The sequence below is a fragment of the Lontra canadensis genome, unplaced genomic scaffold (assembly GCF_010015895.1).
Source record: "Lontra canadensis isolate GAN:19392208 unplaced genomic scaffold, GSC_riverotter_1.0 scaffold1, whole genome shotgun sequence".
Lineage (NCBI taxonomy): Eukaryota > Metazoa > Chordata > Mammalia > Carnivora > Mustelidae > Lontra > Lontra canadensis.
The window spans coordinates 64,095,868-64,109,894 of record NW_022630995.1 but is presented as its reverse complement, the minus strand read 5'-3'; the positions used below and the strand labels follow the sequence as shown (position 1 = coordinate 64,109,894).

General features: G+C 58.2%; 1 protein-coding gene across 2 annotated transcripts in view; it reads right to left on the bottom strand.

Annotated features, from left to right (window-relative positions):
- The window catches only part of SORCS2 (sortilin related VPS10 domain containing receptor 2), a 421,402-nt gene that overhangs the window by 18,433 nt on the left and 388,942 nt on the right, over positions 1-14,027 (bottom strand). For both annotated transcript variants that reach the window (XM_032855524.1, XM_032855534.1), the window contains exons 12-17: positions 11,750-11,826; positions 8,952-9,043; positions 7,901-8,008; positions 1,910-2,030; positions 1,071-1,204; positions 240-368 (exon numbers count right to left, since the gene is read on the bottom strand). In XM_032855524.1, coding sequence (XP_032711415.1) covers positions 240-368; positions 1,071-1,204; positions 1,910-2,030; positions 7,901-8,008; positions 8,952-9,043; positions 11,750-11,826 — 661 coding nt within the window. The remainder of the gene's footprint in view (positions 1-239; positions 369-1,070; positions 1,205-1,909; positions 2,031-7,900; positions 8,009-8,951; positions 9,044-11,749; positions 11,827-14,027) is intronic.

The window sequence follows — 14,027 nt, the reverse complement described above, 5'->3', positions numbered from 1 at the left end:
CTTGGGACCTCCTGAAGCCACAGGCTCACAGCTTCATGTACCCGACGCTTTCGTTCTCTGTTCAGAGCTATCTCAAAGCACCTTCTGTCCCTGATGCTGCCCATGTGGGTGCAGATAGAGCCCCTGCAGGGCCAGTGCCCAGGGTGACCCAGGGGCCCAGCCAATAGGGCAGCCTCGGCTGACCTCTCTTCCCGCAGCTCTGCCCCTGCAGCACCGCGAGGAGGCCGGGCCACACTCACCCGAGGCTGCTGCTGTAGGTCTGGCCCAGGACACAGTCGTCTGGTGGGGACAGGGGGTTAAACCAGAAGCTGGCAAAGCACTTGTTGGCCTCAGACTCCAAGGATGGGGAGCGCTCAAATCCGTAGTCGCTGGAGGAGAGGAGAAGGGTTCAGGAGACAGGCTTGGGTGGGGATGGGAGCGGTCACGGGCGGGTGGGGGTCCGCACCACAAGGGTCTGCAATACACCCATTTGTGGGGACACATAGCCCTACCCAGCCTGGAAATTAGGGTTACATTCCCGGTAAGAAGGGTTGCAGAGGGGGTTCTAGGAACATCCAGAAGAGCACTGAGCCCAGCCTACGTGTCCTGGAGGGCTGCCTGGAGGAGGTGCATTGAATCTCAAAGGAAGCACAGTGGACAGCCAGGGGAAGACAGGGGAGGAGCACTGCACAAGGAGCCCCGTCAATGCCGGTGAGGGAGGTACAGGTGGAGGTGTTAGGCACATGACGGGGAGCAGGAGAGCAAGGGTTGAGGGTGGCCAGGGAGGCAGGCGGCCAGAGTCTTCGTGAACCAGGCTCTGGAACTCGCAGAAGGGCTGGATGGGCACCGTTTGCGCCCGGGGACACCTCCCTGGTTCCTAGGGCCCTTCCCGCTGTGAGCGGGTCACTGTGGTGGGTGGGGGTCGCACGCCCTTGAGTTCCCCGTGCTCCTCCCGGGAACACAGCTGGGCTCCTGCCTGGCTCTAAGGCACAGAGTAAGGCGGGAGGACTGAGTCTCAGACCCGCAGCTACCAGGTCGTGAAGCTGCTCAGGGTTCCAGAGAGCCCGCCCAGCCCCTGGCGCATTCCTCACCAGAGGAAGTCCGACTCCTGGCACCTGCACACCCGGGACTCAAGCGCCGACGTGAAGCTCCGCCCCTTGATGCACCAGGATGTGGACTTTCTCTTCCGGAAACTTCTCTGCTGGCCCATGATGCAGCGGTCGCCCTGCCATGGGAACGCGGGGTGAGGACCGGCCAAGAAGGGCCATTGCCCTCCAGTGGCTTGGACTACTGTTCATGCCCGTCCCCAGAAAACAGCTGAGTCTCAACACCCAGGCAGCCATGGGGGACAGGGGTGAGTTTCCTTTCCCAGATGGGGAAATTGAGGGCCAGAGCAGAAGTGGTGTGCCTGAGGTCAAGTGGGGGCAGCCTCTCTCCTATCCTGACCCGCAAGCATCCATTTAGCACCCATTATGTACACTCTTCCCCTGGGCCTGAGGGGTCACTGCGCTGCTGCCGCTTTAGCCCTTACCTATTTCACTTAGTGTGACTAGTCTACCTTTTGTTCTAGAAACATCTATGTGTTTGAGCTTATAGGGTGGGGATGCCCCAGACTGCCCCTTCCCCAGGGTGTTTGGTAATCTATGACACAGGCCCCGTGCTACCCACCCACCATGTCCCAAGTCCCGGACCCCAAGCACACTGGACTGCGCAGTGGGGTCACAGCCTGTGGCCCCGTGTCCCTGAACACTCAGAGCAACAGAGGCACCAAGAGAGGGCCAGAAAATCCAGCCGAAGGACTGCATATCTCAGGGCTGCTGGGGTTCTGGGGGCCTGTTGGAGGTGAGGCTCCCAGTGCCACGCAGGACGGGGGTGCACGGGCAGAGGAGGCCACCTCCTGCCCCAGCCCGGGCCCTGGGCCCCGGCCCACCTTCAGGTCGGTCAGGTCCCAGGAGCCATAGTCCTCCTCACTGCACTGCCTGGAGAATGAGGGCCGGAAGTCCACCTTCACCAGCTCCCAGTCGGAGCGGAAGCTGATGTGGCCGAAGACGCTGGGGAGGGAGGAAGAGGGAAGGGAAATCACCTTAGCCCGGCCCACGTCACAGTGGGAACCACTTCCCCTTGGGGCCTCGGGGTCCTCCGCTTGCGGGCCCAGTGACAGCTCTCCTGCACTCTCCCAGAGTCTCAGCCAGCACCGTACATAGCCGTCTACAGGCCTGTGTTCCTGGTGGTGGTGCCCCCAGTGTCCCCACAAGGGTCACACGCTGTCTGTGGCTCGCGGACGGCACAGGTGGAGGTCACCCCCACGGTTCCCCTCAGTGGACGAGGAAGTGGACACAGTCGTGTCAGGAGCCCAGGCCCCCCAGCGGCCGCCTGGGCCCCTCAGCGGCCATCCAGGCCCTTCTATGGCCTTCCACGGTCCTTCCTTCTGTTCCACCAAATGACAGGGGTCAGCTGGATGCAGGGTGCTTCTCTTGCCTCTGTTGGCATCACCACACCAGGTGTCTAACCCGCAGACACCCAGGCCGGTCTCACGGTGTGTGTGGGGGTGTCTGTCCACAGATACCGAGGTCACCGTGCCAGGGACATGAGCCATGGACACCTAACTCTGCAAAGCTGGGCCACAGGCTGTTTTTTCCAGGTGCAACCAGCCATCCAAGGAAAGGTAACAAGCCACCATAAGGGGTTACCATAGCAGGATGGGAAGACCCCCCAGCCTCGTGCTCACCTCCTGTTCATAATGTGGCCCCAGCCTTGGCGAGTGGAGAAAGCAGGGCAATGGCACACCATGGGTGCTCTTAAAAAGCCAGCTGTGTACGGGGTACCCATGGTGTGCTAGGGGTCCCTTCTATGCTGTCTGGTCTAATCCTCACCACAGCCTCGTGAGACGAGTCCACCCCTATTTCACAGAAAGGAAGACTGAGGCACAGAGAGGCTGAGTAACTTGCCCTAGATCACACAGCTTGCTTGGACCATTTCCTCTCCCTCAGCCTGTAGCAGTCACTTGCTGAGCACCTACCATGTATCCAGATCCCTTCCTTTCTTCAAGGACTGCTATTTCAGGGGCTCCAAAGATCACCACGGAAGAGGGGCCTAGCCTGCATTCCTTGGGTCCTTCCCCCGTCCAACCTGCCGCATTTGGGATATATCACCAGAGGCTGAGCATCTGGGTGGTGGAGGTGATACACCTTGTATTCGATCCCCTTCCAAGCAGGTTGACAGGGACAGGATACTTGGGGAAGGACAATCATGACCTGGAAGGATCCTAACCCCATTCTAGGATGGTAGGTGAGAAGTGTCTTGAGTATTTTCTTGGGGACCTGACGGCTGGTTCTGAAGGTCTGAGGCTGATATCGAAAAGTTTTGCTCTCACAGGGCAGCCCTGTGCGGGGCAGGCCTGGATCAATGCCCCATTTCCTGCATCTGTGACCTTGGGTAGGTTCATTCTCTCTGTGTACCCATTTCCTTGGCTTTAGACTGGAGACCGTAGCTCTGGCCTTTCAGGACTGCTGGTGGATTGGCAATGGTTTGTGTGGTACGCAGGCACACACCAAGGGCTTCACCCACATGCACATGAAGCAATTCCTCTGCTCCCCAAAACAGGCCTTGAAGTAGATACTACTGTCTTTATTTTGCAGATGAAAGCCCCCAGCTCTGCAGGCTGGCCGCGGACCTCCTCGGGTCCTTGAGGCCCCTGAGCCTCCCTTTGTCCCAGCCTTGACCTGCCCCTATGGTCAGCCTTGTCTCCCATCTCCTGAACAAAGCCTGCTAGGCTTTACGGAAACAGAGTGTGGGGATCCTATCTCAATAGGGACACTCTCTATGGAGCACTCATGGCGCCCCCTGATGCCGAGTGGGCCTGTCTCCCTCCTGAAAACCACGTTATCCTGAGAACAGCAAGTGCACATCGGACGTGTGCTGACATGACCTACTGACCGCGTGCGAGGCGCTGGCTCAGCGTCTCATCTTCTCCTTTCCCAAACTGAGGAATATACTGCTGTCATTCCCACTTTACAGACAAGGAAACTGAGGCTGGCAAGGGACCTGCTGGGGATGGCGCAGCCAAGGCCACTGCCCGGAGGAGCGCTGTCAGCCGCTGGGGCTGGGGCGAGGTGCTGGGGAAGCACGGTTAGTGCTGGCGGGGCGAGACCGTCACAGAGCATTGTCCCCGGCCGGGAAAGTCTCAGCCTCACTGTGCTCCCACCCTGATCCCAAAGAGGCTGGTTGGGTTGATCTCCATAGTCAGCTCCAGGCAGGGCTCCCAGAGCCGCAGCTGAAACGCAGAAATATCTGTCACCCGGTTCATTCTGAGTTTTAGGATGAACAAGCCCAAGGCAGCCCGTGAATTGCCTCACGGTTAATAGGAGAGAAGGGGCCACGTGGGGCAATGTGGGCCAGGAGCACCCCCCGCCGCCCTGTAAACAGCCCCCACCCCCGGCCCTGGGCGTGGCACGGGGAGGGGTGGGTGGGCAATGGGGAGCCAGCTGGGGGGGGGGGACACGTCCAGAAAGGCGGCAGTGGTGTGCAGCTGGGACATGAACTTTGGGTAGATCTGGGTAAAAAAGTCACCTGAGAAAATGTTCTCAACTGTAGGAAACAGGACAGCAGGGGAGAGACAGAGACATGGAGAGGGAGAGAGAGACGCAGAGATACAGAGAGGGAGAGAAGGAGCAAGGGCTCGGGGGAGGATGCCAGGTCCCAGCGAGGACGCTCCCACAGCCCAGAGACATACGAGTTTGCTCTCAGGTTCCCATGCGTTCCCTCTTGTGCCATATGACTGGCCCGTGTCAGCTGGCATTAGGAAAGCGTGTGGAGATGCTGCTCCGTGAGGGAGGAACCCTCCTCCTTAACAAGTTATAGCACCTGCCTGTGAATTTGGCCATTGGCATTCTGGGGATCAAACACTCTGTGGCCGAGAGACGAAAAATAGGGTTGTTTCTGTGACCAACCCCGGTCCTGGTGCTGTGACACGTGGGACCAGGGGCTTGGTGTCCTGAAGCACCAAGCCCTACGTTCTACAATCGAAAGTGTCCCCATTTCTCAGCTGGGGAAACTGAGGCCTCTGGCCTGGCAGGCTTGCCACCCTCAGCGCTGGCATTTCTGTGAGGCAGACACCAGCCTTCTCGTCACACCCCAGATGGAGAGCACTGCATTGGACCCCAGGCTGGAGCCCTCCCTCCGCTTCCCACACAGGCTGACACCTTGCTGCGGCCCTAGAAGGACCCACTCCCCCAACCCAGACCTGAGCCTGCGACAGCACAGATACGCGGGGCCACAGAGAACATATCACGTCCCCAGGCGGGGGCATGGAGGTGGCTGGGTGTTTGGGGAAGCACCCCAGCCAGGGTCTCCAGGACAGCATCACGGGGTCGCCTCCAGCTCCGGGGACCAGGCAGAGCTGAGGTGACAGGGGCCCCTTGCCTGCCACTCCCTCGGTGCCAAACTACTGAGATTTAAACACCTACAAAAGTGAGGTGAACGACACCTCCTTCCGTGGACATTTCTTATGAGGACAAAAGGACATGACGTAACAGGCAGCAGGTGCTCAGCAAGGCGTCCCCAGAGCCCTTGCCAAGGGGCCACACTGCTCAAGAGGCTGGGAGGGCACCACGCCACCTCTGTCCTGGTGACAGGAAAGGTCCTCCCTCCCACACCTCCCCCACCAACGAGGGTCACTGTATTGGATTTCCACCTGCCAGGAATTCAGAGTGCTGCCTACCCCAATCATCTCAAGCACCCAAGCGAGGAGCCCACACTCACTGCTTCCTGTACTGACCCATGCCATCCACAGCTCCCAGAAGCCTGGGACGTGGGCACAGAAGTGGGGTGGTCTGCAGTGGTCAGTGGTGTCCAGGCCCGTGCTCCCAGCCACACCCCCCAGGTAGCAGAGGAGCTCAGGGCTCCCTTCCCCCAGTCTCCCTGCTAACGGAGGGACAGCCTGGCCCTGCTCAGAGCGGAGGGAGACCCAGGCGGGGCGGACAGTACTGTCTGTGCTGGGCGGTTTTTTGCTATTTTGAGTCTAAGTTTGGGGGTTCATCTATGTAGGCCTCTGCAGGGCAGTGGAGGTCCAGCTTGGAGGCCCCCTGGAAGCTGGAGGGCACACAACATGCGAATTGTTCTCTAACCAGGCAATAAAGCCGGCCCGCCGCAGGGCACATGGCCCCCACAGGCTGCGCCCATGGGGACAGGGGTCCTGCTGCCGGCTTCTCTCCTGGCCAGGCCTGTTGGTTCCAGGAAACATGGATCCAGGCAGAGCAGATGGGCCGTCCAAATCCTAACGTGGGGGAAGCACTTGACTCCTTCCCCACCCACAGCCCATCCTTGAGCCTGTGTCTTATCCACCCCATCCCAGTTCAAGGTCAGCTGCCCCAAGATGCCCAAGACATGCCAGGCCCCAGCACGGCCCTTCCCCACCCCACCAGCTGGCCCTGGGACACTGGCATCGTTCACACTAGTGAGAAAGGGGGCCACTCTCTACTTAAATGTGACGTCTGCCCACTGGACAGCCAGCTCTGGGAGTCCTCGGGATCCTTGGTGCCCAGAACAGAGCGCGGCACATGGCGGGCCATGCTGGAAAGACTGGAGAAGTGCTGGCCTCCGTGGTCTCCGAGGTGCGGAGCTCAGGGGGCCGGTCAGCAGGAGGAGGTGCTACACTCCCCCCAACTCTCTGGGCCTTGGGGAAGCTTCAGCTCCGTCCACCCAGAGAAAGAGAACGCAAGGAGGCTGACTGCATGTAGTGAGTCAGTCTCGGTGGAGGCGCCCCGTCCACGACCCGCAGCCCCCAGCCCTGAGCGGAGCAGGGAAGGTTGCGGGGCCCTGCAAGAGCTTCCTGGGGCTGCCCCAACCATTTCCACAAACTGAGGGCCGTGAGTAACAGAAGCTTATTTTCTCCTCGTCCTGGAAGCCATGAATTTGAAACGTAGGTGTTCACAGTGTGGGGCCCCGTCCGCAGGCTCTAGGGGAGGGTCCCTCCTGCTTCTTCCAGCTCCCAGGGCTCCGGGCAGTCCTGGGATTATGGCCCCCATGCCCCGCCACCCAGTGTCTGTCTTGGGTCACTGTGTGCCCGTGGGTCTGTCTGCATCCCTCCCCCCAGTGTAGTGTGACCTCCTGACATCTGCAAAGACCCTGCTTCCAAATAAAGTCGCAGGTTCTGGGTCGCTGTGCGTTCTGGGGAACGTAGTCTCCCCAGGACAGGTGTCATCAGTAAAAGCAGGTTATGCCAAGCATGGCCAGGCATATAGAAAATCGGGGGGCTGTTAGAAATGCAGAGTCTCAGGCCCCACCCCAGTGCTTGGATCGACCTGAATAAGTCTCCAGGAGGGCAGTTGCCCTAGAAGAGACTTCCAGAGCTGGAGCCCCTCTCCCTGGCATCTGAGGGCGTGTGGAGGGCAGTCAAGCTCTGCTCTCTCATATCAGAACAGGGCTGCCCCAGCACCCCCTTCACCATGCCCAGAGCAGAGTTTGGCCCGGAGTAAGGTCTGGCACCCCCTGCAGGTTGGCAAAAGGCCTCAGAGCCCAGAGCTGCAGCCCCAGAGCCCAGCCTGCCCCTGGCCACAGCCTGGTTCCGCCCCACATGGGCCCATGTGTGTGTCGGGTCCTCCCTGTACAGTGGGCCTGGGAGCCCTTTGAGGTGCCAGGAGCTCATAATAATAATGGCAATGATGAGGATGATAGCTCCGAAGGCAGCTTAGAGCAGTGGACCGGAGCTGCCCTTGACCTGGTTCCAGCCCTCACCACCCAGGCGATCCTGGGCAGGGGACAGACGTCCCTGGGGGCGGGGCAGGCAGGGGACAGGGAGACAGGAGGAGGCAGGCGTGAGGTTAGAGAGGAGAGGAGGACGGGGAGGGAGGTGGGAAGGCCAGCGCTGAGCGCACCCCAGAGCAGTAAGGCCATCTGCCTGTCCCCTTCCCGTGGCACTCACGTCATGACCAGTGTCTCATCCCCTGGCTCACTCAGCAGCCCGTCCACGAACACAGAGGTGCTGGTGAAGTTGTGCGTGCTCCAGGTAAGGCCCTCATCCACGCTGAACCTGCAGAGAGTGGGGAATCACCACCGTAGGCAGGCGGGAGCACGGCCCCTGTCCCTGGATCCAGCCCTGCCTGAGCCCCAAGGCCAGCACTGCCCAGCTAAGGGGCTGTGGGATCACAGCAGCCACCCACCAGCACCAAGTGGCCTCCGCATCTCCTTAGTAACACTATGGCCAAGAAGTTCCACGCGTGTTGTCTGAGTACCAGGAAGCTGCTTTGCAGCCCGTGGATGGCAGTTATCAGGGTCTTGGAACATCCAGGACAGCCCCACGTGATGCCTGAGCCCAGCCCAGGGTTGCCAGGCTAGGGACAGAAGCTTACTACCTCCCAAAGCATTGTATCATGGTGTCATAAGCTTGCAGTGCAGAAAACTCTTTTTCAGACTAAAGTGATATTGACTTCCTGGAGCTCTCCCACCTCTGCCTTCTTTTTCTTCTTCTTCTTCTTCTTTTTTTTTAAAGATTTTATTTATTTACTTATTTGACAGATAGAATGAGGGACAGAGAGAGAGAGAGAGAGCATGAGGCAGGGGAGGCTCAGAGGGAGAAGCAGACTCCCTGCTGAGCAGGGAGCCCAATGTGGGACTCGATCCTGGGACTCCGGGATCATGACCTGAACTGAAGGCAGATGCTTAACCAATTGAGCCACCCAGGTGTCCTCTGACTTCTGAGTCCAGAGTTCACACCTGCCCTCAGTCCCCCACAAGCGCCCTTCAGAGGTCTGAAGCTGATCCAAACGCCCTCTCACCTGGGCACATTGGGCTGGCTTCCTTGCCTGGCCCTACCTCCTCCGCTTGACTAACTCATGTGGATGCTCACACGTCACCTCCTCTGGGAAGCCCTCCCTCCAGCCCCCCAGACCATGCTGCATTGCTATTCCCTGTTTCCCTGTGTCCCAGTGCCTGGCCCTGCCCCCACCCCCCATGCTGGGCCCCTGTGGCATTACTTGAGGATCTTCAAGGGGATGGAGGTGTCCTTGATAGCTGCAATCACGCCGCCATGGTCCAGGTAGAGGATGTGGTGCTCCTCCTCGAATACCTGCAGAGGGGGCGGGTGACACCCCGAGGGCAGGTCACTCTCTCTGGGGGCAGAGCTGTCAATGCACAGGCTGGGGGTCACCAGCAGATGCCAGCTCCCCAAGGCAGGGCTGGCCCGAGGGCTCCCTGCATCCCCCAGGCCCTCCACATGCTCTCCCACGCCATCCAGACTCCGTGCGTGAGGGATGATTGAATGAGACCACTGAGGCGAGAACGCTGGGAATAAACACCACAGGCAGCCTGGGCACAGGAAGGGCTCGCACACCAATACGGTGGATGGCATGAAGGCAAGAAAAAGATCAGGGAGTTTGGCAAACCTCTATTTGACAGTAATCCCCAGCAGATGTGCCACCTCCTCCAGGAAGCCCTCCCTGAAGCCAGGCTGGGCGGGGAGTGCCTCTGCGCCCCAAGCCAGGACACTTACTACACTGTTTGTCCTTGTCACCTCCAGCCAGGGAGCTCCTCCCAGGTGGGGCCTGCCTCTGGGTCCTCTTTATGGTCCAGCACAGCTCAGTTCAGAGGTGAGGGGGCCTGTGCTCAGGGAGCATGTGCGGGGATGAATGAATGAATGCGTAAGGGCATGAATGGATAAGTCATCACTAAGTCTCCAGGTGACAAAACTCAAGCGGCCCAGACAGGGCTCACATAGGAGGAGACACCTCTGGTGGCCTTGGGATCGGTGCTCCAGGTCCTCTCCATCTGGGTGCTGGAAACCAGAGACAGAGATGAACCTCTGGGCCCCAAGAATCCTGGGGTGCTGGGGGAAAACAGGCCAGAGGGACAGAGGCCCACCTGAGGAAACTGAATTCCCAAGCAGCCAGGCTTCTCTTCCAGGAGAGAGAGAGCTCCCTGTTCCAGGGACTATTCAAGGAGCCTCCTCTCTGGGAACCCCGGGCTGCCAGGCACAGCGGCAGAACCACGCTGGGTCCTCGGGTTGTGCTGGGCGCCCCTCACCGCAAACACAGCTGTCTCCCCGGGAGCACTGGTCCTGTCGCTCTGAACTTGCAGAAGCCTCTGCTGGCACCATGGGCACCCAGCTTCTTGCTCCATGGGGGGCCTACTCCACTTTCTTCCTGGGGTGCTCAGGCCGTGGAGCAGCGGGATGCGGTCATGAAACCACTATCTGTGGGTTCCCGGGGCCTGGCTGTCCCAGAGCAGGAGCAGCTTCTACCCCGGGCCCAGGCCTCATACCCACTGGTGCAACTCTGTGTATGCAAGCGGCTGGGGGCTCCTCCCCGGAGGACAGACAGCATTGACCATGTCCCCTCACCCCAAAGATGGGGGGTCTCCAAGCTACCCCGGACACCCCCAGAGCGACTCCACTCCCATAAGCCTGAGACTCTGCAAGAGGGGGCACGGGGGTCTGACCCCCAACCAACGGGGTCGTTCTGTGGCTCATCAGGCCCCGGCAGCAGGGCCCAGGGGCAGGGGGCCTCCCATCCCCATTTCTCCCCACTCCCTACCTCCCCGGGCTTCTGAATGTCTTCTGGTTTGTTTTTTGTTTTTTTTGGTTTTTTTTTTTTTTTTATCATCCTAGCAAACTTGTGTCTTCAAAAGCTTATGTCCATTGAGCAGTATATACGCAGTCATCTGTAATTCATATTCTGAAAGCTCTCCTCTCAGACACGTGTTATTACATCCTTCACAGTCTGCATGCGCCCAGTACGCTGTCCTGCCTTGGGTGACCGTCCCAGCCCATCCTCTGCCACCCCTCCCCACCGCCCCAGCTCCAAAACCCACGGAGCACCTCTCCTCTCCCCGGGCTCCGGCACCCCTGCCCCCACCCACGGAGGCCAGGCCCCTGCTCTGCCCCAACCAATCCCCACACTCCCAGATCATGGAATGCCAGCAAATGGCAGAATAGGGGCCACTGTGAACACCTTCCCCTCGTTTTCTCAAATATTCAGACACCTTGTCTGTTTTACCTGGCCTCCTCCATCTAATAGGGGGCACATTTCTTTAATAAATGGATGGATGGTGACCTTTCAGGAAGTTTAGGCATCTTTCACGGGCTTTCGTGAAATAGAAACATTCTAGCACAGTAAGTCTCTTGTGCCCTTTTCAGAATTCCTTGTTTCTTGCATATTATTAAAAATGTCAGGGCCTTACACCCAGGCTGCAGGTAAACAGGGTACCTTCGTGGTTAGCAGCTTCCCTGCTTTGTTGCTCTTCTCGGGCCCTGCTGTGACCTCGAATCATCCCCCCAGATGCCTTCCAGGCCCCCCAACCCAGACTCAGCAAGGGCCCCGGAGCCGGCCTCTCCCCCAGATTCTCCTTCTCTTCCACATCTCTGCTCTCCCCCAACAGCTGCCCCTGATGGGAACCTGGGGAGCACCACTGGCCCCTGCTTCCTCGCCTCTAGGCTCCCAGGAGAGCTCAGCCCCAGCCTCCAAGGGCCCATGTGGCATGTGCCAGGATCCCCTGGGCCCGGCATTTACTCCCATTGCTTAGAGCCTGATGGAAACGGGTCTGAGCGATCGAAGATTCGTGTCAGATCTCTAACTCCCCAGCAGGGGCTTATGCAGCAGACATGAACACCTGTTATGAGGAGCTCCCTGTCCAGCTGGGCAGGCTGGCTGCAGGCTGAAGACTCATGTCTTGGGACACATCTTGGGGAGGGGGGCAGGGAAACCACAGATCGGATGCATCAGCAGGGGTTCTCGGCAGAAAGTGTGTGTGGCGGGCACCAGGCCCCCGGCCTCCTTACCTGCCTCCAGGTATGGCCACAGTCCGACGTGATGTACATTTCTTCTTTATATTCCACCAGCTGGGAGCCCAGGTTACCTGGTCGGGAAGAACAGGGACAGGGTTGCCGTTAGGACCAGCGCACTTTTGGCCTCACTGAGGTCTGTGCCCAGACAAAGGCCCACGTGAGAGTCGAGTGTGTGCTAGGTCTACATCTCTCACACCCAAGCTGCCCGTGCACATGCTCTCCCTGCATTCTTTGTATGCTGACTAGCCTGTGGAACCACTGGGCTTGGGGCCTGCATCCCAGTCTGTGCAAGGAAGGATTAACATTGCAAGGAAAGCCAGTGTCGGGCTGGGCTGTGCTTCAGAGGTCCACGGGGAGTGAGGGGTTCAAAAACAACTATTGAGTGCGCCTGGGTGGCTCAGTGGGTTAAGCCTCTGCCTTCGGCTCAGGTCATGATCTCAGGGTTCTGGGATCGAGTCCCGCATCGGGCTCTCTGCTCCGCAGGGACCCTACTTCCCCCTCTCTCTCTGCCTGCCTCTCTGCCTACTTGTGATCTCTGTCTGTCAAATAAATAAATAAAATCTTTAAAAAAAAAAAAACAACAACAACAACTGTGGAGGGCCGATCAGGGAGCGGTGAAGAGGACGTGCTCCAGGTGGGCTGGTGTGGGGTCGTGGCGGTGCCTGACAGCCTTCACACTGGGTCAGGACACAGCTGGGTTTGCAGTTGGAGCCAGCTCCCTGGGGCGGCGGGGCGAGGTAGACCAGAAGTCCGGGGCAGCATGAGACGTACAGGTGAGAGGCAGGCTAAGCACCAAGGAATTACTCATTAAATATGTTCAGTGATATTTAGAGGAATGTGAGGTGGGCACCAAACCATCTATCCATAGTTCACTTAAGCCCAGTACTAGGCTGGCTGATGGGTCACCACCCTCAAGGCCACTCTCTAGACTCAGACTCAAATCCTGGGGTGGTATCAGAGTGGGAAGATGCCCAACTCAGTGTCCAAGCCAATCCCAGCCTACAAATAAGGACACTGAAGCCCTTTTGGATCCTAGCCTAGAGCCCCAGAGGCCTCTGTCCTGCATGACCTGTACATCACTGGCCATTTGCTGCATTGTTTATGGGGTACTCTCAGGAGCATCTTATCCAGAGTTGAGTTTGTATGTCTTTGGGAGGTTCCAAAGGAGATGGATTGTCCTCAAAGAGATGAGTGAATATGAGTTCTAAGCAGAGTGACAGTTTCTGTGCCTGTCACATTAGCTGAAGTCCAACCAACCACCAACGTGTCCATCCATCCAATCATTCATCCATCCATTCATCCATTATCTAACCATCCATCTATCCATTATCCATCCATTATCCACCCACCCATCTATCTATCCATCATCTGCCCATCCACCCTTCCATCCATTCATCATCTATCCATCCATCCATCCAACCATCCATCATCCATCCACCCATCATCTATCCATCCATCATTTATCCATCATCTATCCATCCATCCATCCATCATCTATCCATCCATCCATTCATCCATCATCTATCCATTCACCCATCCATCCATCCATCCATCATCTATCCAACCATCTACCCATCCATCCATTATCCATCCATCAATCATCCATCAATACATTCTTCATCCATCATCCACCAATGCATCCTTCATTATATTACCCATCCATCCACCCACCCATCATCCCTCCAACCCCACATTTCTCTTCTTCATCAATCCCACCCACTCGCCCATGCCTGCATTTGTTCAACACCATTTGCTGAGCACCTGCTCCTGCCCAGCCCCTGTGCTGAGCCACAGGGGTTCTGAACTGAATAAACCATAGCCCCAGCTCCTAGAGAGCTCTCAATCCAGCTGGGAAAGAAGTATGCCATGCAATTGCACACAGAGCAAGGATATCTGGAAGCCCATGGAATTGTGACAGCAGACAGGGGACAGCTAATGGGCCCAAGAAGGGAGGCCATCAAGAGGAAACTCCCGCAGGGAGTGACCTCCAAGTTGTGCCTGGAGAGACAAATACGTGCTGGCCAAGAGAGAAGGAAAGGGTGTGCCAGATGGAGGGAATGGCTGGGTTAATGGCATGGAGATGGGAAGGCTCACAGCAGAGGTGGGGGTGGAGGGGCGGGTGCTGAACCAGGTCCCCTCTCCCTGCCTGGCAAACCTACGGTGCTGAGAGATGGCCGTGAATGAGTGAAAGGAGCAAGTTGAATGAATGAATGAATGGAATGATGGGGTTGGGAAGGAAGGAGGGCTGCCCTTTATCTCCGCAGCACGGCAG